This window comes from Eriocheir sinensis, chromosome 47 (assembly GCF_024679095.1).
Source record: "Eriocheir sinensis breed Jianghai 21 chromosome 47, ASM2467909v1, whole genome shotgun sequence".
NCBI lineage: Eukaryota > Metazoa > Arthropoda > Malacostraca > Decapoda > Varunidae > Eriocheir > Eriocheir sinensis.
Genome location: NC_066555.1, coordinates 1,655,117 through 1,681,097, shown reverse-complemented (window position 1 = coordinate 1,681,097; position 25,981 = coordinate 1,655,117). Strand labels below are relative to the sequence as shown.

At 44.2% G+C, this 25,981-nt stretch overlaps 2 protein-coding genes and 1 long non-coding RNA gene across 6 annotated transcripts in view; 1 reads left to right on the top strand and 2 right to left on the bottom strand.

The window, feature by feature from the left end:
• The window catches only part of LOC126981266 (uncharacterized), a 53,269-nt gene extending 34,385 nt beyond the window's left edge, over nucleotides 1–18,884 (bottom strand). Inside the window, exons 1-2 of the long non-coding RNA XR_007733866.1 lie at nucleotides 18,747–18,884; nucleotides 16,719–16,832 (exon numbers count right to left, since the gene is read on the bottom strand). This is a non-coding gene — a long non-coding RNA (uncharacterized LOC126981266). The remainder of the gene's footprint in view (nucleotides 1–16,718; nucleotides 16,833–18,746) is intronic.
• On the bottom strand, nucleotides 1,656–2,691 carry LOC126981265 (uncharacterized). Its single transcript, XM_050832149.1, has 3 exons — nucleotides 2,265–2,691; nucleotides 1,946–2,153; nucleotides 1,656–1,791 (listed from the first exon to the last, which is right to left on the bottom strand). The coding sequence occupies exons 1-3, from the start codon at nucleotides 2,458–2,460 to the stop codon at nucleotides 1,746–1,748; spliced, it is 450 nt and encodes a 149-aa protein (XP_050688106.1). The 5' UTR covers nucleotides 2,461–2,691; the 3' UTR covers nucleotides 1,656–1,745.
• Nucleotides 18,885–19,532: 648 nt separating the features above from the next.
• On the top strand, nucleotides 19,533–24,775 carry LOC126981263 (centromere protein X-like). Of its 4 annotated transcripts, none has more exons than XM_050832146.1 (5): nucleotides 19,533–19,633; nucleotides 21,394–21,582; nucleotides 23,453–23,536; nucleotides 24,391–24,501; nucleotides 24,633–24,775. In XM_050832146.1, the coding sequence occupies exons 2-5, from the start codon at nucleotides 21,568–21,570 to the stop codon at nucleotides 24,648–24,650; spliced, it is 228 nt and encodes a 75-aa protein (XP_050688103.1). In that variant the 5' UTR covers nucleotides 19,533–19,633; nucleotides 21,394–21,567; the 3' UTR covers nucleotides 24,651–24,775. The 4 variants fall into 4 exon arrangements, with proteins under 4 accessions (XP_050688103.1, XP_050688105.1, XP_050688104.1 ...); XM_050832148.1 differs by having other exon boundaries at nucleotides 19,569–19,621; XM_050832147.1 differs by lacking the exon at nucleotides 19,533–19,633 and adding an exon at nucleotides 20,848–20,879.
• The last annotated feature ends 1,206 nt before the right edge of the window (nucleotides 24,776–25,981 follow it).

The window sequence follows — 25,981 nt, the reverse complement described above, 5'->3', positions numbered from 1 at the left end:
AAGAATTTGCAGCCAAAAAAAAATGACGTCGAAAAATTTTTGTACGTCGAATTTCCCGGCCGGCCGTGCGGCCAGTCAGCCGGACGGCCAGCCAGCCGCGCGGGCAGCCAGCCGCCGAGGGGACCTCCCCACTACCCAACCGGGGAGTGGTCACAAACCTACCCAAAAGTGACCATTCCCCCCCCACCCCACCCCAAACACCCACCACCTTCCACGCCATCGTGTCTCCCCGGAGGCCTGAGCGTCACCCTCCTGCCGGGGATTGGTTAGGGGCGTCCTTTCGCGCCGTGCCGGGGCGTCGCCCTCCTGCCGGGGATCGGTTAGCGCGAGCGGTGACTTGTTCGGGGGATCGGTTAGGGGCGTCCTTTCGCGCCCTCCTGCCGGGGATCGGTTAGCGCGAGCGGTGCCTTGTTCAGGGGATCGGTTAGGGGCGTCCTTTCGCACTGTGCCGGGGCGTCACCCTCCTGCCGGGGGATCGGTCCTTTCGCACCGTGCCGGGGCGTCGCCCTCCTGCCGGGGGATCGGTCCTTTCGCGCCGTGCCGGGGCGTCCTTTCGCCCCAGTGCCGGGGGATCGGCTAGGGGCGTCCTTTCGCACCGTGCCGGGGCGTCACCCTCCTGCCGGGGGATCGGTCCTTTCGCACCGTGCCGGGGCGTCACCCTCCTGCCGGGGATCGGTTAGCGCGAGCGGTGACTTGTTGGGCGGAGGCCTGTGGCTACCTTTCCCCCTCCCTCTCCCTCTCCCGCTATTGATTTTTTTTCCAGTTTGCCAGCATGTGTGTGCGTGTCCCCCTCTATGCCCTACCCCTCGCGAGCGGTGACTTGATGGTCAGTCTGAGGGTACCACTACCCCTCCCTCTCCCTCTACCCGCTATTGATTTTTCAGTTTGCCAGCATATGCGTGTGTGTGTGTGTGCGTGTGTTACTGTTGATTTTCATATTGACTGGAGTTATATCGATTGTCTTTTCAGTGAGGGGTAGGAACGGGAAAAGTAGATTTTATACATTTTTATTGAAATATAGTGGAAAAAAATGGTATGACAAGTTATTATATTACCTTAATCTAGTCTATTTTATTTGTTCTTTCTTAATCCAGGCTAATTTGTTCTTTCTTAATCCAGACTAAATACATGCTAAGCCTAAAAACAAAAACACACAATCGCCATAAAAAAAAAAGACATATTACAAACTCACACCGTACAGGCTCAAAGAAATACAATGGAAACCCACCCATCCTACCCTTTTTTTTTTCCCTCCCCCAAAATAAATCCTAATTGAAAGAGACATATTACAAACTTATGTCGTACATGCCCAAAGACAGCCCATAAAAGGATGACAACACGAGTACATATACAAATGAAGAAAAAAAATACACAACACAAGTACATATATATAAAAAATAATACACACAGAGCGAGTACATATATAAAAAGATTGTTAAGCACTAAATATAGGACTCTCACAGATTCGGCCACCATATGCATCTCTAACTTCCAAGACATTAGTGAATTTTATTCGCTTCCACTCATAAAATCCATAATGGATTTTAGTAACTTCCCCACCACGCCACCCGGCTATGAGACTTCCAATAAAGGTCAAGCGGGGTATGTCAAAATCAGAAGTGGGCGCGGCCGCAACACTTCCGCCATATGCTGCATTTTTTTCCAGTCGTGATTGACGCATTTCATGATCTTTTTGCTGCAGACGACTTCGCCGCCGCTCTCGCGATTCAGCGCCCGACGGAGAGTCAAGACACACCATCACCGAAGCGTGTCTGTTGTTGTTGCCGTGGACTTATGAAAAGATAGAGAAACATTATTAGACAAAAAAAAATCAATCTCTCTCTCTCTCTCTCTCTCTCTCTCTCTCTCTCTCTCTCTCTCTCTCTCTCTCTCTCTCTCTCTCTCTCTCTCTCTCTCTCTTTTGTAAGAATAAAAAAATACTTACTATGCGTTACGCTGTCCGGTGGGTCGTTCTTCAGATGAGACACTGGTAATGGAGGTATCACATCCTTCCCTCAGCACACGCCGCCCCATTTTACCGACACCTCCCAACGCGCCGCGGTTGTTGTTGCCCAATGACTCGCCCGTGATATGTTCACCGGTAGACTTGGGAGTTTCTGGAACATCCCCCACCTCACCACCACCAACATCCGCTGAAATGACAAGAAATATATATATATTTTTTTAAACACAACGAATAAGAAATACACACACCAGCGCTTGTGCGCGCAGAAAAAAAAAAATACAAGAGGCGGATATCTCACCTCCGTTTCTGGGATGTGATGTGTTATCCACGGCTTCAGCTTGGGATGTGTTATCCATGGCTTCAACTTCTAATGCGGCTTGACCCATTATCTGATCGTCAACATCGTCAGCATGAAGAGTTGCAGCGGCAGCGTGGGGCTGTTGTTGTTGTTGTTGTTGTTGTTGTAAGTTCATGACGGCGAAGACTTCCTCCATGACGCTCCTCTCGCAACGTTAGGGGACTGACTAAGCTACCCGGGGTTATTTGGGGCATATGCGCACACTACCACAAGCCTTTTCTTCTTCCGAGGCTACCCCAGGTTATAGGGGACACGCCCACACATGTATGCAAACACGCGCGCACATGCCCAAAACCACAAGCCATTCTTCATCCGAACAATAGGAAAGCGTGAACAAACTCACACCCACCCGGTCACGTCGCACGAAAAAAAAAAACAGAATCCTGTTCTTAATAACTACATATAACTACACACACACGCCATAAATGAATAAGCTATATACTACTTCTCTACATTTGTTACACATAGGAAATCGTTAACAAACTCCCCCCCACCCGGTCACATCGCACGAAAAAAAAAAAAATCCTGTTCTTAATAACTACATATAATTGCACACACACGCCATAAATGAATAAGCTACATGCTACTGCTCTACATTTTTTACACACACACACATTGTAGCATTTAATAAGTTAGCCACATATCTTAGAAATACAATGCTTGTAAGTCAGTCCTTGACTAGATTGACAAAATGTTTTTTATACATGGGGCATTTTAAACATTCTATAAGCATATGTTAACACCTTTCTGTCATTCTTCAAAAATTTCCTAAATCATAATTATCTTTCAGAAACTGACTAGTCCTCTCTAAGCCTAGTTTATTACATAAGTATACGAATTGAATTCAATACACGCCACCCACCAGAGTTTGTTCCTACTTTAATCGTGCTGAAAGTTTAAAAACAGTATAATCTTTATGCGTATTTAAGAAACTTCGAAAGTACTTAGAATATAATGATGGGGTCAGGGCGTATGTGTCGAAGAAATATATACACTTATCACTAACATAGAACACCACCCAGTGACCCATTTTCAAAGCTTGCGATGCGCCTAACACATTAGCAATAAAGACAATGGGCTTGTCTGACTCACTCCTTAGATTTAATTTCGCTACATCGTCAGCGGGAAGACAGCCTAAGAAATATATATTATTGTGATAAAGTTTTCCTTGTAGAGCTTTCATAATTTGTTGATTATTCATTATTCTCTAGTGTCTCAAGACACGATCCTCTCGAGTTGATTGACAACACCTTTGTATCCCCAAAACAGATAATTACTAAATTTTCATCCAAGCCTTTTTAAGCTGAAGACTTATGCGTAAGTTTCCACTGTGTTCAAGAGGCACTGTGCCTCGTATGTCTTCAGTAACAAACTAAAACAAACACTGTCCTTCCTTTCTTAAAGCTATCGTAATCAAGCAAAGTGTCATTTTCTACTCCTAAACTATCTAAAATATCATAATAGACTCGCGTACACTCGTGGGGAAAAGAAACCGTATTTTTATACATATTCATACCATTGACAGAGACTGTTAGTTCAGACAAATCAGCATTCTTGAAATACAAGCCATTTTATTATATACACCCGAAAAGGCCCTCATGTCAGCCATAACGATATATAAACGCTCTGGAATGACATTTCCCCACGGTTGGTCACAGACAATACTTGTCTGCTGTTTGCCGAGAACCAGAGATTTATATAACGTCTTGTTAAATATTGTACGCGTTATTTTTCCTGTCTCTAATTCTTTATTTAATGCAAGCAATGCTGACGGATAGGGTTGGAGTCTGGTGACCCAAAGTTTAGCAAAATCAATATGGGCACGCACAGCACTCCCATCGCCGTCAGTGTTCAAATACCAAGCTTCGTTAGCTAACTCAAGCCTTATTCTCAATGGGATGTCGTCGCATAAATACTGATCACAAGAAGTAATGTCCGACATTAATGGGAAGGTGAGATGAAGACCGTGATCTTTGATATCTTTTAAATGTCTCTTGTATTTGCTCCCAAGGCTAGTGAAGTATGCGGCGTCATAGGTTTCGGCTACGCCTGCTCCAACCGACCTGTTATCTTTGAGGAGGTTTCCTATTTCTCCGAATGATTTGAGTTTTAACGTGGAGAAGGTGGTGAGCATTTTTAGGAATGACCAGTAATTAAAGTATGGGTTACTTTCAACCATTTGATCGCCTACATACACCTGAATTGATTTGAACATGGTATTAGCAGTGCCATTGCAGAATTCGACATTGACAGCCTCCTCGACTTTTGTTTGTCCATCAGCTTGAGTGACACTTAATTTCAACTCAAGAATTAATTTAGCAAGATCGATAAATGCCCCCTTCACCCCCGGCACGCGGAACTCTAGGTACTTATCTTTTAACCGGGCGTGGCTGGACAAATTTACAGGTAAAATGTCGACAAGAGTTTTAGACGCAATAGAGCTCTCAACCTGGCGTTGTCTGTTGATTCTAAGGAATTCGTCAACCACACTGAGCGCATAATCAGAAATCGGAACGGAGGGAGCGGCGGAGGCCATGCTGTTGTCGCTTTCGTCGCCCGCTATATACTAATGGAGACACTGGTCGCGGGAGCGGGCGACGTGTTAACTTGATAAGAGACCACTCGCTAAAAAAAATGGCAAGCCCACGCGCGCGCGGGTCAGAATGTTCCCTCCTTCCCCTTTTTTTTTTTTTTCATGAGTGTCCACCGCACCTCCACATTACTAAATTATATCAAACACATCGCTGTTCTTTCTCTCGCAACCACTTTTCCTTTTATTAATTTTTTTTTTCTTCTTCTTGTTTCGCGAAGTAACTCTTCTTTTTTTTCCTCCTTTAATAATTCTAGCACCTACGTCACTTAAGGCTTCAATACCTCTTTTCTTTAAAGCGCCTCTCACACTTCTTTGTCCACTGCTCACATCCTGGATAACATCTTGAGTAAACTTAAGCGCTGAGGGCTTAACGGTTCTGAATAGAAAGGGCATTACACTCTTGGCTAGGTTTGCGAGCGTACTAAAAATACCGCCACCTCTTTGATGTAGTCTTGCAGGATGGGCGAAATGCACAGTTCGAATATTGTCAAAACCACCCCCCACCTGATGTGGAAAGCTACTCAAAAGACTTGAAAATTCACCCTCCGTAGGCGGAAGAAACACTGTTCGCGACGATGACTGCATGACCACTAGTTAAAAAAAATATAAAGCGTCATTTTTATAGCTACACAGTGGTTTGTGTCTGTCGCCCATCCCCGGCAGTTGAGGCTTTCGCGGGGAGATTCTTCGTCCCCTCTTCCTGCCCCAAGAGCATTACCTAAACGTTATTCAAATCTAGTTGGTGGGCAAAAGATCTTAACTCGTTCAAGTAGGCCACGTTCCATTCATGATCCATCTTTCCCCTTCGTCCTACGCCGGTAGGAAAAATGACTTTTCGAATGTTTTTTTTCTGCTTTACATAATCACCAAGCTCATTGAGGCAACATTTAAAATTATCGCGTCTGCTTTGCTTGGTGTCCGACATTAAACCGTTCACATAATGCATATCTCTGCTGGTTTCAATAAAATATCTTGACACGTCATTATATTCTACAGATTCACCCTGACAAAATTGAGTCACCATACCCACCACAATGGGATAATTTGATTCCGTGGGTGGTTCCTTCACTACCAGCGACCCCACATTCGGTCTGTCACTCCAAACGACTCTGTTCAAATTATAAAGTTGTTTCCGATTTTCAAAGAGATTAGCATAGCCATACACTTCAGCCAAGTCCTTGGCTATACCGCTAAGTTTAAAACTGCTGGCGTTGATGGTGGCTACTAAACACACACTGTCGTCAATGAACTGGCGATCGGTCATTCGCCCCTTCACAGGAATGATGGGATAATCTGACATGTTTATAGAAATAATATATATTAATTCTCGCTCTTACTCACGGTTAGTGTCTCCCTGTCCGCGAGGTCACAAGTGCCTATATCCCACCCCAAAACAAAATCCTTTTTATACGCGATAATTCTCCCACGTCATACCCGGCATCCGCGCGGGGGCGGAGAAAGAAGGCGTGGGGCGTGGCTTTGCCCGAATTGGGGCACTTCTCCTTCCTCCCCCACCTCCTCCTCCAAACAGTTGCTTCCTTGCCTTATTATTGCGTATAAATGAGGGATCTAAGTTTGTGTTGTGGAAAAGCATTTTAATAAATGGTATATCATCAGCTTTGAAGCCTAATTTGCTGTTGACGTCACTTAAGGTTTGCAATATATCAATGACGTTAAAATTATTAATGGGGCTCAAAAGATTTCCGTTTGTATCCCATGTAATTCCTGGAGTATGTTTCATGAGAGCTAAGAAAGCTTTGGCATAATCCCTTTGAGCTGCTTTCATTCTAACATCAATCCTGTTATCTATGGCGGGTTTCGAATCGATAGTATTGGTGGGGAACGTCGTGCGAGGACCTATGGCCGCTATAGATGGCGGGTGGTTGTTTGGGGTTAATACATCTTGCAGCGCGCGTCTCTTTATATTTTTTAATGCAGTTGACGCCTTGACCGTCGAACCCGACAACGGTTTCCGCACTCTCTTTTCTTTTTTTTCCTCGTCCGTCTTTCTGTTTCGTTTTATGTTACGGCTCCCCGTAGAAGACTTGAGTAAAAATTGTTCTGCTGTTGATTTCGGGATGAGACAATATTCCTTCATTTTGTTAAAAGACCAGTTATGACACTAGCTGCCAGAGGTAACAGCACAGAGAGTATAGCACCGCCCCGCTGTGTTCGCAGTATTTTTTTTTTAGTTGTTGGCGAGTTTCCTTATGTGTTTTTTATATTTGTTCAGGGATTTCACAATCTTTGTATTTCGCGTAAGATTAGTTTTTAGGAAATTTAGAAACACTTCTGACAAGCAATCTATCTGTTTCTAGTTCAACACTGCAATTACTTTTGTCCGCTTGTCGGGGGAGAGTTTAGCCAACAACAAAACAAGATCCTTGTGAACAAAGGCGAGGGGAGGTGCTTTTTTTTTTCTTCTTGTTGGTGAATTCGAGGTCATTAGGAAATATCTTGAGCGTCTATCCAACAGTCTTGACTCGGATCATAACCCAACCAAGATACAAAAAATTGTTTGCGACCGTTCACCACTCTCGATTTTTTTATGCTGACGGGGAAAACGTCCGGTAGCTGAACTTTGATAAGCTCCTCTTTGTAAAACAAGCCTTGGATGGGTTGATTGGATAAATCTTGCAAGGTATAACCCAATGGGGACTGTCGATAATCCACGCTTGCAATTTTAAATATTTCTTCTGTGTTTTGGATATGAAAGCCTCAGTTAAATTTAGAAGCTTTATCCGCGCCCACGAGTCGAACGTAGTCCCCGATGTTCAGCACACGACTGGCTTTACCTTGACGCTTTTCTCTGTTTTTATAATTATGCATTTTCTTAAACTGACGAATGATTCCTCGCGGGTCCTTCATGGCATGTACTTCGGCTGGGTTTTTTCCTAGACGTGCGTGAGGCGTGGTTATAGCTCTCAGTACCTTCTGCAAGATGGAAATATACTCGAGTTTATTGTGAGCTGTCATATACCTATATATTCGACCTTTCAGAGTTCTGATAAATCGCTCAGCAAGGCTGCTTTTTATCTCTTGGGAGTAAACGCTGTACATTTTTATGTCTTTACTTTGCAAATAGGTTTGAAGTGGACGATTATAGAACTCTTTGCCTCGGTCAACACAGAGCCTAGAGACCCCACTGAAAGCAGCGTCTTCCTCTAGCAATGTCTTCATTGCCATTACCATCGATTTTGCATCTTTACGTTTAAGAGGCAGGGCTTTGGCGTACCTGGAAAATGCATCAACGCAGACTAAGATGTAATTATGACCTCCATTAAAGCGGGACAATTCTTTCATGTCCGCGAGATCTGCTGCTATGATAACTCGCGGTTTGGGACTGAGAATAGCGCGTCGCTCAAACTTATGGGGTTGTATCTTATGTAATGTGTGTGTTCTGCAACCTTCCATAAACTGTTCAACATCGCGCATAGAAACGTCGGGTTCAATGGCTCTCGCTGCTAAAAATAAAGGCCTCACTCCACTTAAGCCTCCAGGTACTTGAGGGTCTTCATAAAGTGACTTTAAAAGACGTGTCTTGGATGGGGCTAGCATATCGCTCACTCTCCACGAGTACACAACCTCACAGGAGCCGTCGTTCGCTATATTTGATCTCAGTGATAGGACCTCGGGGTAGTTATGCAGACGTCAGCCAGCAGATAGCCGTATGGTTTTCCCGCAACAGCTCGCTTGTAGATACTGAGAAATGCCTGGGCTCTGTCACGACCATACAATTGACGACCTAGAAGTTCAATTTGACCAAGATCTCTTTGTTTAAGCAAAACGAAATGAGTGCAATTGAGGGATATGCTTCGCGCATACTTTCCCTGCATAAATAAGTTCTGAGAAATGAGTATGGAGCTAAGGCCAAGATGTCTGCCTTTAATAAAAACGTTGGCGACGCTTTCATCATTGGCAGCGTAAAAGTTATCGTCATATACTACTAACATAGATTTATTTTCTGACAGAGATCAATTTCCTGTTCTGGGTCTATAATGTCCTTACTAAGTATTACTTTATTTTGCAGCTCTGGCAAGTCTTGAATGGGATGATGTGTTGCACCGCAAATAAGAACTCGATAGAATTTGTCACAATATTTCCGCACAAGTCGCGTCACTAGCTGTGTCTTCCCAGATCCTGACGCACCGGCCACAAATATCCTCCCTCCTCGCTCGCGGGGAAATAAATCGATAAGGTCTTCCCCATAACACTCTTCCATGGCAAAAGTCTCGCCATGAGTGAGCGTTTTTTTTGCTGGCCCACTGATTTTAAAAGAGAGGGTGGGTGGGTGTAATGTGCAAGACGATCGTGGCCGAGCGGTTTTCTTCAAAGTATATTTTTCGTCCATACTGATCCGTCACCACTACCGCCACTGAATCTATAGCGTTCTTCGCCAACTTTTTATACAGAGGTCTTTGCACTGAGTAATAATTGTTACTCCCACCGTAAGGGAGAGTGGCTAAAATGTTCACAGTTTGGCTAGTTACATAAATCTCGTGCCTAGTCCCACCCCAACTATTTCCGCTCTTCCGACGCATTCTTTGGCGCTCCTCCTCCTCCTCCTCCTCCTCCTCCTCCTCCTCCTCCTCCTCATCATCATCATCATCATCATCAATGGGGGCTACTGCGTACACATAAATGGAGAGCTTATTCATCCGCTCGATTAGCGCAATATCTTCCCACGCTAGAGGGAAATCTATATCTGGCACAGTCACTAATTTCTTGCATTGTCTCAGTGTTTTTGTTTTGCGAGGAAGGTCCTGAATTTTAGGATCTTTTTCCAAAAGAGCGTGAGCCGCGAGACATTGCACAAGACAGTAACCCTCCTCGCCCGAAGGGTTAAAAATGGTGCGAGCTCCCGGAAGCCCAATGGTTTATTGACGTGTATGACTATCGCCGCTAGCTGACCTGGTCTAACGAAGATTACTTTAAACATGTCAATTTCCAGTATCATGAAACCCGAGCCTTCTACTTCATTCAAATGTCTTTCCAAGCGTTCCGCCATGTACTGGACTACGTTTTCTACAAAACGCGGTACCTCGCCCTGGGTAATGAGCTCTGATGGAAAAACCATATAAAACGGACTAATATCCTCGTCCTCGCCCAATCTCACAAGTTGGATTCGCATTTCAGCATACGCCCTGACTTTGGGAGGATGATCCATGGCTTCTATCTCATCACGTAATATTTGAATAAATTCTACTCTGTTGTTTCTAAGAAAGCTCTGTGGATCGCTAGCGTCATCTGGAGGTATACTAAACTCTAAATAAAGTAAATCGCGATCAAAGGCGTATTCCTTCTGATGACTTCTGCGCGCTGTCTCTCAACATTATCTTCATCAGCGGGTGGTGTGTCGCTATCAATATTGCCGTCACCAACGCTCCTTCCTCTTCCTCGCTGGCAGCGGGACACCCACTTCCACCCCGCGTTGTTGGCTGACCTCATCTTTGCTTGCCGCTGGACAGGTCCTCTTTTCCCCCTCCGCCCTTTCTCTGACAGGGGTATGCGCGGCAAACCCCCTGTCATCATCATCATCATCATCATCATCATCATCATTAATAGCATTGTCGCTACAATCTTCGCCCTCCTCCTCATCCTCCTCCTCCTCCTCCTCCTCCTCCTCACCGTCCAATACTCCGCCGCTGATGATATAAATGTCAGAATTTATCTAGCTCCTCCTTTCTCTTTTCATCGAAACTCAAGCAAACATCATCATCCATCTCCTCCTCCTCCTCCTCCTCCTCCTCCTCCTCCTCCTCCTCCTCCTCGTCCTCCTCCTCCTCATCCTCCTCCTCCTCCTCCTCCTCCTCCTCCTCCTCCTCCTCCTCCTCCTCCTCCTCCTCCTCCTCCTCCTCCTCCTCCTTCTCCTCCTCCTCGCCACTGTTGATAATAATGCCCATGAGTTTATCTATCTCTTCATCGAAACTCAAACAATTACCGTCCATATCCTCCTCTCCTTCGCCACTGCTGTTAATAATGTCCATGAGTTTATCTACCTCCTCATTTATCTCTTTTTTGAAACTCAAACAATTATCCTTACTATCGCCGGTATCTTCCATTTTTTTTTTTTAGTTCATTTATATAAAATATACACAATTCATGCGGATTTTTTCAAGCGCGTGTATATAAAATATGCGCAAATCACACGGACGTCTCCCCACACACCCCTTTTTCAAACCTCAGCCGCCGCCGCCGCCGCCGTTCGCGAGGGATCGGGGGCTAAGCAGCGCTCACGCTAGCCCAAACACATACCCATACTTCACCGGGGGGGCGTCAATGGTGGCTGGAGGGAGGCACGCGCCGGCATAGCGTGAAAGATAGTGGTGGCTCCCCAACACGGAGCGAACGGCGCCCTTAACCGATCCCGGCAGGAGGGCGATGCTCAGCGCGTAGCACACCCTTTTGGTCGGTTTGACTGACTGTCGTCCAATTTTCATATATAAAATACGGTCGTGGGAAATCGGAGGTATACGCAGCTTAAATCACACCGATAGCGCACGTTCCCCACACTCTTTTTTTTCACAGACGAAACGGTTACGCATATACACCACTTTACTCACGCTCGTGTCTCCCTTCGCTTCGATTGTCGCAGATGGACTGAAAAGAGACGGCGTGGCGTGGTGGCGGGTGCTCGGAGGCAATAAATAACTCGGTCACCAAGCCGAGGCCTTGCTTCCGCTGTTCTACTTTTTTTTTTTTTTTTCCCCGTTCTCGCTCCTCTCTCTCTTTCTCTCCTTATAAGTTTATAAACTATACTTTTCACAGACTCATTCGTGATAAAATGAGCAACTTTTCTTCAATAAATTTCCCTGGGTGGAGGGAGGTAGGGAATGGTAGCCACAGGCCTCCGCCCAAGGAGGGAGGTGGGGGAATGGTAGCCACAGGTCTCCGCCCAACAAGCCGACGCTCGCATAAGGGTGGGTATAGAAGGGGGTAGGGGGGAGACATGGTGGCGTGGGCACGCCGGAAAAGGCGTAGGGGACCAAGCCGCATGCACACCAGTTTTTTCCCCGCCCAAACACACATGTCGTGCTCCAAAACTCGAGTCTTAAGTCCACCCGGCAGGAGGGTGACGCCCCGGCACAGTGCGAAAGGACGCCCCTAACCGGTACTCGCTCTGTGTGTATTATTTTTTATATAAATGTTCTTGATGAGAGTCCTATATTTAGTGCTTAACAATTTTTTTTATATATGTACTCGCTCTGTGTGTATTATTTTTTATATATATGTGCTTGTGTTGTGTATTTTTTTCTTCATTTGTATATGTACTCGTGTTGTCATCCTTTTATGGGCTGTCTTTGGGCATGTACGACATAAGTTTGTAATATGTCTCTTTCAATTAGGATTTATTTTGGGGGAGGGAAAAAAAAAAAAAGGGTAGGATGGTGGGTTTCCATTGTATTTCTTTGAGCCTGTACGGTGTGAGTTTGTAATATGTCTTTTTTTTTATGGCGATTGTGTGTTTTTAGTTTTTAGGCTTAGCATGTATTTAGTCTGGATTAAGAAAGAACAAATTAGCCTGGATTAAGAAAGAACAAATAAAATAGACTAGTAGGCTTAGCATGTATTTAGTCTGGATTAAGAAAGAACAAATTAGCCTGGATTAAGAAAGAACAAATAAAATAGACTAGTAGGCTTAGCATGTATTTAGTCTGGATTAAGCAAGAACAAATTAGCCTGGATTAAGAAAGAACAAATAAAATAGACTAGTAGGCATAGCATGTATTTAGTCTGGATTAAGAAAGAACAAATTAGCCTGGATTAAGAAAGAACAAATAAAATAGACTAGATTAAGGTAATATAATAACTTGTCATACCATTTTTTTCCACTATATTTCAATAAAAATGTATAAAATCTACTTTTCCCGTTCCTACCCCAAGACAATCGATATAACTCCAGTCAATATGAAAATCAACAGTAACACACGCACACACACACACACACACGCTTATGCTGGCAAACTGAAAAATCAATAGCGGGTAGAGGGAGGGGTAGTGGTACCCTCAGACTGACCATCAAGTCACCGGTAGGGCATAGAGGGGGGACACGCACACACATGCTGGCAAACTGGAAAAAAAATCAATAGCGGGAGAGGGAGAGGGAGGGGGAAAGGTAGCCACAGGCCTCCGCCCAACAAGGCACCGCTCGCGCTAACCGATCCCCGGCAGGAGGGTGACGCCCCGGCACGGTGCGAAAGGACCGATCCCCCGGCAGGAGGGTGACGCCCCGGCACGGTGCGAAAGGACCGATCCCCCGGCAGGAGGGTGACGCCCCGGCACGGTGCGAAAGGACCGATCCCCCGGCACTGGGGCGAAAGGACGCCCCGGCACGGCGCGAAAGGACCGATCCCCCGGCAGGAGGGCGACGCCCCGGCACGGTGCGAAAGGACCGATCCCCCGGCAGGAGGGTGACGCCCCGGCACGGCGCGAAAGGACGCCCCTAACCGATCCCCTGAACAAGGCACCGCTCGCGCTAACCGATCCCCGGCAGGAGGGCGCGAAAGGACGCCCCTAACCGATCCCCCGAACACGTCACCGCTCGCGCTAACCGATCCCCGGCAGGAGGGCGACGCCCCGGCACGGCGCGAAAGGACCGATCCCCCGGCAGGAGGGTGACGCCCCGGCACAGTGTGAAAGGACCGATCCCCCGGCAGGAGGGTGACGCTCAGGCCTCCGGGGAGACACGATGGCGTGGAAGGTGGTGGGTGTTTGGGGTGGGGTGGGTGGGGGGGGGGGGGGGAATGGTCACTTTTGGGTAGGTTTGTGACCACTCCCCGGTTGGGTAGTGGGGGGCGGCTGGCTGCCCGCGCGGCTGGCTGGCCGTCCGGCTGACTGGCCGCACGGCCGGCCGGGAAATTCGACGTACAAAAATTTTTCGACGTCAAAAATTTTTCGACGTCATTTTTTTTTGGCTGCAAATTCTTGATCATGCTTGCGAATTATTTTGGTCCCGTCACTGTCACCATTACCTACTACTGGGAAGGATGTGAGAGAGAGGTGAGAGAGAGCTTGTGTCTCAGGCGGTGGTTGTCGTGATCCTGACAGACACAGATCCGAGAGAAAGGTGAGAGAGAACGTATAAGCTCAAGGTGGTCATCGTAACAAGCTAAGATATGAGAGAACTGTGTCTGAGGCGGTGGTCAACGTAACACAGACTATAAGAATGGTATTATCACACGCTTCGGGGTCTTATTACGACTATTGCCATGAGCGGTTGTTTTTCCGTTCAGAGCGCGGAAGCCTTGCAAAACTACCACCAGGCTCAGGAAACCACCCATAGGAAGCCCCGACAACTTCCACGGGAGCCTTTTCAAAACAGACGTATGTACTAAGGCTCCGAAGGGCTTGATGATATGGACCTAAGATACGAGAGAGAGAGGTGAGAGAGAACTTCTGTGTCTCGGGTGCTGGTGGGGGTCATCGTAACACAACATACCGAAGCCGCGACAATCAGCTGCAGAAGGTGACGCTGCCAACAATGCTCGTGACCACAAAGAAGCGATTCCTCATGGTGGCTTTTATTTGACAGAACCAGGAACGTGACGAAGCGAAGGCCGGGGGTATTGAGAGAGAGAGAGAGAGAGAGAGAGAGAGAGAGAGAGAGAGAGAGAGACGGTAAGAAAGATGAAAGTGCAAAAAAAGAGGAAAGAAGGAAGAAAATAAGAACGAAGTGGATGGAGAGAGAGAGAGAGAGAGAGAGAGAGAGAGAGAGAGAGAGAGAGAGAGAGAGAGAGAGAGAGAGAGAGAGAGAGAGAGAGAGAGAGAGAGAGAAAGATGATAGAACGAAGATGGAGAGAGAGAGAGAGAGAGAGAGAGAGAGAGAGAGAGAGAGAGAGAGAGAGAGAGAGAGAGAGAGAGAGAGAGAGAGAGAGAGAGAGAGAGAGAGAGAGAGACTAGGCTTAATACAAGATGGTTATAGCGATTAAGTTTGTTGACAAATTGCCCTCGACAGGTTAATCTCATCTCCACCTTAATCACACACACACACACACACACACACACACACACACACACACACACACGGTTTTGAAGGCTGAGTGCGAATTTAACAACAAACTACCAGAAGAGAGAGAGAGAGAGAGAGAGAGAGAGAGAGAGACGGATATTTCAGTAGTTAGGTAGTTAACTAGTGTGTGTGTGTGCGTGTGTGTGTGTGTGTGTGTGTGTGTGTGTGTGTGTGTGTGTGTGTGTGTGTGTGTGTGTGTGTGTGTGTTATTCATATGACGGGACGGCTCATGAATTTCGCTAAAGTTCATGGTTATTTTGCACTCTCCAACACGCTTCTAGTAATATCTTAAAAAAAAATAGTTTGTCAAATCTCTCTCTCTCTCTCTCTCTCTCTCTCTCTCTCTCTCTCTCTCTCTCTCTCTCTCTCTCTCTCTCTCTCTCTCTCTCCAACCCCCTTCCTTCCCACTCTCCCTCCCTCTCACGTCTGTAATCAACCTTGCCGCCAGCCGGAGTTTACCCGCGCGCTCCCGTAATCGGAATTTAGAGGCTCCGTTAAGCCCGCCTGAACTGCCTGATAGCTACAGTGGGACTTTAATAAGGGAACATCAGTTAGCGGTGAAGGGGGGGGGAGGCATATGCTTAAGGAGGGGGAGAGGGAAGGGGGAGGTTAAGCAGGAGGGGGCAAGGGGAAAGAAGGAGAAAAAGGGGAGGGATATGTTAGAGGAAGGGGGAGAGAAAGGAGGTTAAGCAGAGGGAGAAAGAGAGAAGGATTGAGGGAGAGACGGAGAGGGGCAAAGGAGAAGAGGGGGGAGGGGGATATTCTGAAGGAGGGGAAAAGATGGGGAGATATTAAGCAGGAGAGAAAAGGAGGGCGGAAGGGAGAGAAGGGGGAGGGATATTCTGAAGGAGAGGGAGAGAGGAAGGGGAAAGGTTAAGCAGGATTAAGGAGAGGGAGGGATAGTACAGGAGTGAAGGAGAAGGAAGGGAGAAGGTTAAGCAGAAAGGGAAGGGGGGAAAGGCGGAGAAATAGGGCAAGAGGAGGAATGGTACAGAGGTGAAGGGGTATAAAGAGGAAAGGGGAAAGAGGAAAGGAAGGGAAAGGAGGAATGGTACAGAAGTGAAAGAGGATGGAAGGGAAGGGGAAGGGATGAAAGGAGAGAGAGGAAGAAGGGAAGAAAGAAGGACGTTGATTGAAGGGAAAAGGGGGTAAAGAAATGGAAAGGGAAGGAGATGAAGGGAAGGGGAAGGGAAGGGAAGGGAAGGAAAGGGAGGGGAAAGGTAGGATTAAGGAAAAGGGAGGACTGCATGGGAAACGAAGGGAAGGGGAGTGAAGGGAGGAGAGGGGAAGGGGAAGGGAAGGGAGGGGGAAGAAAGGGAAGGGAAGGGAAGGGAAAGAGAAGAAAAGGAAGGGGAGGGAAAGGAAGAAAAGGGATGGGAAAGGAAAGGAAGGGAAGGGAATGGAGGGGAAGGGAAGGGAAGGGAAGGTTATGAATGAATGAACGAAAGAGACTGAAGGAAGAAAATCTAATGTATACAATCTCGCTTATAACGTGGCCGGTAATAAATGGCGTAATAAATCTATACCACCATAATAAAACAACACGAGGAAGAAGTAATAAAACAAGATAAATAAATGAAAAACAACAGCAATAAATAAGATATGAGAATAAAAGGGAAACTACAGTAATAGGCTAAACAAGTCAAAACAAAAAGAAAACTATTATCAAACGGTAAACTATACGAATAACTACATAAAAACTGATGAATTAGTGACAAGAATTAAAATAAGGCAACAGAAAAAGTAGTATATGTGAAAAGAAAAGACAGAGAAAGTAGAATCACTCCCTTACCTTCTAATAACGCTACATTGAGGTGCTTCAGATTGAGTCTTCTTCACCTGAGCCTTGAGACAGGTGAGCGGGAGGGAGCGAGTGAGCAGGTGTTTTGGGCCAGGTGTACGGAAGCTGAAAGGATGATAATGGCAAGTAATAATAATAAAAATAAGAATAAGCATAATATGAATAAGAAATAAGAAGAGTAGTGGTTTGATTCACCTTGAGGCATATAAAGAAAATGGCATAGGCCTACATATAATAAATAGAAAGGAAAGGAGAATGAGAAGAAGACGAGAGAGGAAGAAGTAAGAAGAAGAATGATAAGAAGTAGAAGAAGAAGAAAAAGAAAAAGAAGAAGAAGAAGAAGAATGAGAATAAGATAAATTATTTAATTCGCCCTGAGACATATATAAAAAAAAAGTAAAATGAAGAGAAAAGAAATAAACAAAAGAAGTGCGGATACAACAACAACAACAACAACAATAATAATAATAATAATAATAATAATAATAATAATAATAATAATAGGAACAGAAGATTGTGACACACTTGATTGTTATTGTCATTGTATGGTGATGGTGGTGGTGGTGATGGTGATGGTGGTGATGGTGGTGATGGTGATGATGGTGATGGTGGTGATGGTGGTGATGATGGTGATGGCTTTCGAATATCACAGAACATAAGTTAATTAATAATCTCACTCTTACTCCAGTCCTTAATAAATGATGATGATGATGATGATGGTGATTAAGATGACTGACTTGATGCGTAAGCCCTCTCTCTATTTTTTTTATTATTATTATTAAGATGTCGTGTATAATTACTCGATATAAAGGAAGGAAATTTAAAGGAACGCTGGGAAAATGTTACTATATATATTTGTTCACGTGACACCCTCAATGAAATATTCAGATAGATAGACATAGATAGATAGATAGATAGATATAGATAGATAGATAGAGATAGACAGATAGATAGATAGATACATAGACAGATAGATAGATAGATAGATAGGTGTGTGTGTGTGTGTGAGAGAGAGAGAGAGAGAGAGAGAGAGAGAGAGAGAGAGAGAGAGAGAGAGAGAGAGAGAGAGAGAATAACAACCCTTTAATCAATATAATAGCCTAGCAAATGGTCGGGAGTGAACGAGTGTCAGGGTGTTATTCTGTACACCAAATTATTTTTAACTAACGAAAAAATGTCTGTAGAATATAAGTGGATTGCTAAAAAAAAAATATAGGCATAATCTTTCGTGTGTATAAATTGCTTTACTACAAGTGATTACAAGTTAGGAATACAACTATATCTGCTAAGGACCAATTATGACTATCAGTAAATCTATCTAATCTATTTACCTGTTTAATATCAAGCAAATATATGAACTAATTACAATAGTCTATCTATCTGATACACAAACTAATTAGATCTCTCGAAGTAGCCTAATAGTAGTTAATAGATTTGGAATACTATCTAAGCCTACATCCCAAGACAATGTAATTATTTAACTATCCATCTAATATACGAACTAATTAGTCTGTCGAAGTGGTAATTGTAAAATGGTTGTGGGCTTTTAACTATTCCATAAGCCTACTCCGCAAGGCATACTCAACTAACTACTTAGCCTATTTAACTTTCTATCTATCTATTTAACAAACTAATTATCTCTAACAAGGCCATAACAGTAATCTAGTTATAATCCTTCAACAACTACAAGGTATTCTCTAAGCCTATATCACAAGGTAGGCCTATATACAATCCTCCACCAACTTACCATTTAACTTTCTATCTATCTATAATCTATCTATCATACAAACTAATTATATCTCTCTTCCAAGGTCGTATTAGTAATCTAGTTATAATCCTTCAACAACTACTAGGTATTATCTAAGCCTACATCACAAGGTAGGCCTATATGCAACCCTCCACCTTTAACTTTCTATCTATCTATAATCTATCTGTCATACAAACTAATTATATCTCTCTACCAAGGTCGTATTAGCAAATTAGTTATATCACAAGGTATTCAACCCTCCATCCACTTACTCTGAAGGCGCAGCGACATAGGTATATAGAACAAACTGCAGCAGCGGATGACCCTTCTATACCAACAGCTCGACAGTGTATTACGGCGATGTATTCCAATGCCACTCGTGTTGTATTCAGTCCCATGTCACTGATCACGTATTACTGAGGCGACGCTATGCTCGGGGACATGTGGAGAAGGTGGAGGGGGAGGGAGAGGGGGGGCTTGGAGAGAGGAGAGAGAGGGATGGAGGGGAGGTTTAATTTAATGAGGGTTTGGTCCAGCAAGGGTTCGGAACTTCGGATTAATCAGTCAGTCTTAGTTTAGGCGTATCGGAATCTGCTTCACACGATCTGCCTGGCCGTGAGGGTTTAGCTGGATCTCTCTCTCTCTCTCTCTCTCTCTCTCTCTCTCTCTCTCCGCTTTTAAACTCAGACAGACGACCTATTTTGAACCTCATTGCCTTGTTTGGTATGTATTTCTATTCATTTATGTCGCCTACTCCATCTCTCTCTCTCTCTCTCTCATGTAGACAGCATCTCGGGGATCTTCAGACGTGTGTGGAATAGTGCGTCTCCGGAGTGTACAAGACTAACCACACTCCATTATGCATTAACATTCGATACAAAGAGGTGCAGGAATAACGCCCCTCGCCTACTACTAGTTCCTCGCCTCCTCGTCTACCTCCACTCCGAAGCCTCAACTCCTCTCGAGTCGCCACGTCACCGCTCCACTTAAACTCCCTGAAGCTTCCGGACGACCCTTAATGAACTCACCCGAGCCATCGTCACTCTTGCCGTACCTATCGTCGTCAGTCTCCTTTCACACGGCAGAGGGCGAGGTCTCTTTCAGGAGTTCTACCACGGAGCCTCAACAACCGCTTAAACTTTTTGCGGTGAGCTTGACGGTGAGTTCTTCAACGTCTGGGACGATTTCTACGGACAAAGTGAGCTCTTCCACGGGGACGGAATACACCTGTCTCCCATCGGGGCAGCCAGATTCGGAAGGATCATCAACGGCAAAGTACGTGACACCCGATCAAAAAACGACTCTCAGCCACGTCCCTCCACCCCGCACGTGTAAATAGACGCCGTGCATCGCAACAAACCCGTAACAGTGATCCCGCAAGTACCACCACCTCTATCACCAAGCCTCTAGGTAACTTAAAAATACCTAGTTTTAATGCGCGTAGCCTAAAACAAATTTGATTAACTGAGATGTCTTGCTCTAACATAAAATTGACTTAATTGCTATAATTTATTCAATTGCTAGTTTGTAAATATCACACTCTGGGGTACTTGTTCTAGTTGGTCATCCTTATCTTGAACCAGGGAACTTTATTCTTTGCCTTTTTCTATATCTCTGCCATCGGATGATTTTTGTTTATGGCAGATTTTTGTTTAACTGCTAGTTTGTAAATATCATCGTCTGGGGTACTTGTTCTAGTTTGTCATCATTGTTAATGACCGTAGTTACCTCTGTTATAAAACTTATCCGCCCTTAGACAACAACTACGTTTATGACAGGTCGGGAAGAGGCACCGATGAAAAGGCCTGGCCGGGGAGAGATCTCAAACTGTGACATCAAGATCAATAACAGTGTAAACGAAAGACTACTTTGGAATGGTACAGGGAAAAGGAAGCCCCGCAGTGTGTCAGCTGGTATGATGGAAGCCTGGGTGGTGATCTTCTCTTCCAAGCTCGAGCGCAGTGTATGAATGTGAATGCAAGAAACTACAGGTGGTCTGAGTCCCGCAGCAAAGTGTGTCAGATGTGTGACAGGGGTGTGGATGAAACTGTCGTGCATGTGATACTGGTGTGCGGGAGGTACCGGAGAGAAAGGACGGAGATGATGAGGGTGGCACTGAGTGAGATGGGCTGGGATGTGAATGGGAGGATTGCAAGGACAGAGAGGGAATGGATGCTGCTGCTGCTGGGACTGAGTGATGAAGCAAATGATAGAATTATAGAAGCCATGAAGAGTTTTCTGGAAAAGATGTGGTGTGCAAGAAATAGGGAATTGGAAGATTTGTAATGGATACTGCTTGTGTTGTTTTATTTTTACAGGGTGTGCCGATACGAAGGCCTGGCTCTCCAACGGGTCACCTGTACAGCAAGAGCAAGAACATTGGCGGAGACAGGTTTGAGTTGGATGTAAGAAAGTGGAAGAATGTGATAGATATGGCAGTTAAAGATGAGTGATTGAGCAAGTGGAAGAATGAGATGGAAAGAAAGGAAACTCTCCACTAGTACAGGGAGAAGGAGGACCCAAAGTGTGAGGTGTGGTATGAGGGAAGCCTGGGAGGTGATCTTTCCCGTGCTAGAGCGCAATGTCGATGTGAATGCAAGGAACTATAGATGGTCTGAGTCCCGCAGCGAAGTGTGCCAGATGTGTGACAGGGGTGTGGACGAGACTGTGCAGCATGTAGTTTTGGAATGCAAGAAGTATGACAGGGAGAGAACGAAGATGCATGTGTTTCTGAGTGAGCTGGGACGTGGAGTGAACGGGAGGACGGCAAGGGAGTGGATGGTGCTGGGGCTCAGTGGAGAGACGATTGGACGAGTGACTGAGGCGGTAAGAGTTTTTGGAGGGCATGTGGCGTGCAAAGTGTAGGGAATGAAATCTTGCCCCGAGAATATTGACTTCCCGCATGTTTTCTTTTCACAGGAGCTGCCGATACAAAGGCCTGGCTGGGGAGAAATCCCGAGCCACCTGTGACAAGATAAAGATCGGTGGTGAGGTGCCTTCCAGCCCCTTTTTACAGCCCTTCAGCACCCTCACCCTCGTCTGGCAGGCCTTCCAATACCTTCATCTGCAGGACGACACTCCGGCCTCGTTAGGATGAAGTTCTCGGATGTAAGTAAATTTATTAACAAGTGGGAGGTCTTTTTATTCGTTTTGTCCTTCCTCCCTCGTTCTTTTTTTATATTCCTCCTTTAATATCTTATCTTTCTACTGTACTCCTTTTCTTCCTTCCTCAATTATTCCTTCTTTCAGTCCTGCATTCTGTCTTCCAAGCAATTATTTCTTTCCTCCCTCATTCATTTTGTCTACTGATTCTCTTCTTCCTTCAATTATTCCTTTCCGTCCTTCATTCAGTCTGTCAAGCAATTTACTCACTCTTCCTTCTTCAATTATTCAGTCTTTCCATCCTTCATTCTTTCTGTTAAGCAATTTACTTATTCTCTTCCTTCTTCAGTTAGTCATTTCCATCCTTCATTCTGTCTTGTCAAGCAATTTACTCCTTCTCTTCCTTCTTCAATTATTCCTTCTTTCCGTCCTTCATTCTGTCTGTCTCAAGCAATCCATCCTTCATTCTGTCTTGTCAAGCAATTTACTCCTTCTCTTCCTTCAATTATTCCTTCTTTCCGTCCTTCATTCTGTCTGTCTCAAGCAATTATTTCATTATTTTATTTTTACAGCATAGGAGTAGGCTCAAGGGCAACAAAAAGCTTTCGGAGAAGAAAAAGCCTGCTGCTCCCATTCAATCATTCTATTCTATCTTTAGGGATTCTTTTCCTTCCTCAATTATTTCTTTATCCTTCACGATGTATGTCAAGCAATTATTTCCTTCCTATTTTATCTTTTTTTTCAATTTCTTTTCTTCAATTCTTCCATTGTCCTTTATTCTGTTCCTTCTTTCAAGCAATTATATTCCTTCCTATTCTACATTCTATTTTATCTTCCTTCCTCAATTCTTACTTTTTTCAATCCTTTTTTGTCTTCCAAGCAGTTATTTCCTTCCTCATTTTGTGCCCTTGCCATTCCTCATATTCTATTCTGTCCAGTATATCACATTTGTCCACAGCATCACTGTGTGGAGACTTTTATGGGCAGGAACAGTGATTGCTGGTAACATTGCACTTCCTGAGCAAGGGCCATCACCCAAAACCTGTAACTTACTTCGCGGTGTAGTGGTTAGCGTCCTTGACTATGAATCTTAAGGGCCTAGGTTTGAATCCCAGCAGATTTACTCGGAATGCAGCACACAATTTATCCTTCCATGGGGCTGGTCTATAAATGGGTACCAGAGGACACCTGAGGAAGGTAAACAGTCATAACCTGGGTGTCACACTGGCCCGGTCTTTTTCATGAGCAGAAAAAGGTAGTTAAGGTCATTTTAATGGTGGGCAGGCATCAGCCAGCCATGTATGAGGTAAAAAAAAAATATTGGTGGAGTAAAAGAATTTCCACTTTAACAACCCGGTAGCAGCAGGGATAATGTTTCTTAATGGTCCCTCTAAGCAAGACAAATGAGAAATTGCTCGCACAAACTATTTCATATTTATCAAAGCATTTGTGATCAGATTATGAATCTATATTTTTGGGGGTTTATATCATGGCACAAATTTGGCCCGTCGCTGCTACACGGTAAAGCCACAAATTAGGCCCATCGCTGCTACCGGGTTAAGGGTTCCCCCCCCCCCCCCCCCACCACCACCACCACCACCACCAGCTCAAAGGGCCAATGGGACAGATATGCACAGCTATAGGGTATGCACTCTCCTTTATCTTTCATAAACTTAGCTTGTGGTTTGTCATATTATAAGGCTGTCACCCTTAGCTTAGTGAGTGATGTCTTTACCAAAGCTGCAGGCTGTTCTCCCATATTATTTTTTCCACCAGTCTTGTTTGCTTGCACAAAGGTTATGCTATATACCTCCTTATCTTTTTCCTTTGTGTACATATATGCTATTTACATCCTTATCTTTTTCCTTTGTTTCAGAGGCTGATTCGTGAGTTTTTCAATACCCACTTTGAAAACAGCAAGACTAAGATAAACTCTGATGCCATGGTCCTGATCGCTGAGGTGAGTCCGCTGCTTGATTTGATACTTTTACCAGGGTTGGCTTTAAACAGATTGGACCAGATATGGCACCCAGTTTGTCCCTTCACCTAAGGGGGCCCACACTATGCTTACCTAGTTTAATCTTAAAAACTACATCCCTTCAGCCATTTCTCCCTCATAGTAGCATAAATGCCTTCAACTTTATTTGATTTTGGAATGCTGCTCCTGCTCCCTCTTTCCATCCTTGCCTAGCATTCTTTCAAGTTTACCATTTAAGGATTTTTTCAAACCTTAAAGCAAAGACCGTATTTGATGATTGTCCACCAATGACAATAATACTGCTGTAAAAAATCTTCACAGAAATATTTGATTTATTGACCCATGAGACAAAATTAACCAAATGACATTGCTTACGAGGTCCTTAGCGTGCATGGAGTGAGAAAAAGTTGATAAAGCTAAAGCAAATAGAAGTGATAGTAAAATTAGCGTGCATGGAGTGAGAAAAAGTTGATAAAGCTAAAGCAAATAGAAGTGATAAGTAAAATAAGTAGGCTATATATGCTTCTGGATTCATAAGGCCATAAAAGAGTTAGGATAATTAGGGTAATGTCAATCAATGCCTGCCCTCACTGTTAGGTGTATACATGTATGATTATGATGCCATTCTGTTCAATGTGCTAATCTAAGAGCATCCCTTTCACTAGAGCTTCCTCTCTTAAGAGGAATTTTCACACCTGGTATGAAATTTTATATTTCAGCATCTTTCTGTTCTCTTTACTGCACTGGAGCAGCTTTTTTTGCAGGGTTTTTCCTAATGTTTTATTCATCCCTTGGTCAGTCTGCATTACCGTAAAATAAAAGCTTTCATATTCCAGGTGTTGAAGCTGCTGGTCATGGAGGGAGCTATGCGAACTGCCCACCAGGCCAAGCAAGAAGGATCTGACACAGTCACTTTAGAACACCTGGAAAAAATTCTTTCACAACTGGTCAGTTCACACCAGTACCAATATATATCAATTAGAATTAAATAATTAAATGGTTTTCATTAAGTTGCTACTTCATATCTAATTTCCCATTAGGAAGTACTGTTACTTGCTAATGCTTCTTTTCTCTACAGATCTTGGACTTTTCCTGAGTGTCAAGCTGCTGGATACTGAAGACTACCACTTTGAAACCAAAGATGAAAACCATTTGCTAGAACAGGTATTTTTTAAGCTGATTAAGATTGTTGAATAAATACATGTAGCAAGCATAGTCATATTCCCGTTCATTATTTGCCTTGGCACAGTCTCTGTATTGCACCTACAGTAGCACAGTATGACAATCATCTCATTAGTCTCCTTTGATGGTTTTTCCCAACTCTATCACACACGCCATGAGGAGCATTCACAGAATCCTCAGTTGTCTGCTGGTACTCCCTCTGTTACTGAGGGAACAAGATTGGCAACACTTTCTTGGGCACAGTTGGCATGTTCTCCATATGTGGCATTGATATCAGACATTTTGTTTAGGGGACTACTCACAAAGGCTATTGGTAATTAAACACTTTTTGGTTGAAACGTACATGGTAGTCACGGGTAAACCCTCACGACTGAGTGGAGTCTGCAGGAGAGTTTCCATTATCATTTGGAATAGCAGCTGAGCAATGAGCAACTCCAATCTTGCAGAAGACACAGAATTTGACAGAAGTTTCAGTATCTTAGAAGTATAATGTTAAATGCTGGCAAAACTAAACTTGAAATAAAGAACAATAAAAGTAACTTCAAAATTACAGAGGACATAAGATTGAGAATTAGAGCAGCTTCAATATGTACCTTGAGTTAACCCGGTAGCAGCGGGACCATGTTTCTTAATGGTCCCTCTAAGCGAGAAAAATTAGGAAACCTAACTTGCACAAACAATTTTATAATATATCAAAGCATTTGTGATTAGTTTATGCATGATCTATTTTATGGGGTTTATATCATTGCACAAATTTGGCCCATTGCTGCTACATGGTAAAGCCACAAATTTGGCCTGTCGCTGCTACTGGGTCAAAAGAAAATAAAGAAAAACACTAGAAAATAAAGAAAAACACTAGGAATGTCTTTAATATGGAACTCTTGGAGGAGTATATTTGGGGTTGTGTTAAAACTGAAATTCATGAAACTAGATCTTGTGAAACTTACTGCTCCACTTTACATCATAATAACTTTAAGATTTGATACAGCAACTACTATTACTATTATATGTAACTAACCTCTGCTCACCATCACTCCTTATGCATTAAACTTATCCTTAGTTGTCCACACCGAGTGGCAGTTTTGTGATGTCCGTAATTATGAACCTCCAACTTCGTACTCTGCCATCCTTATTATGTCCTGTGCTTATACTCTTCCTTCTCTCCAGATCTACTCTTAGGCAGTCCATATACCCTGGTCTCTGGATCTGTTCTCAGACTGTTCGTATATCCTAGTCTGTTCCCCT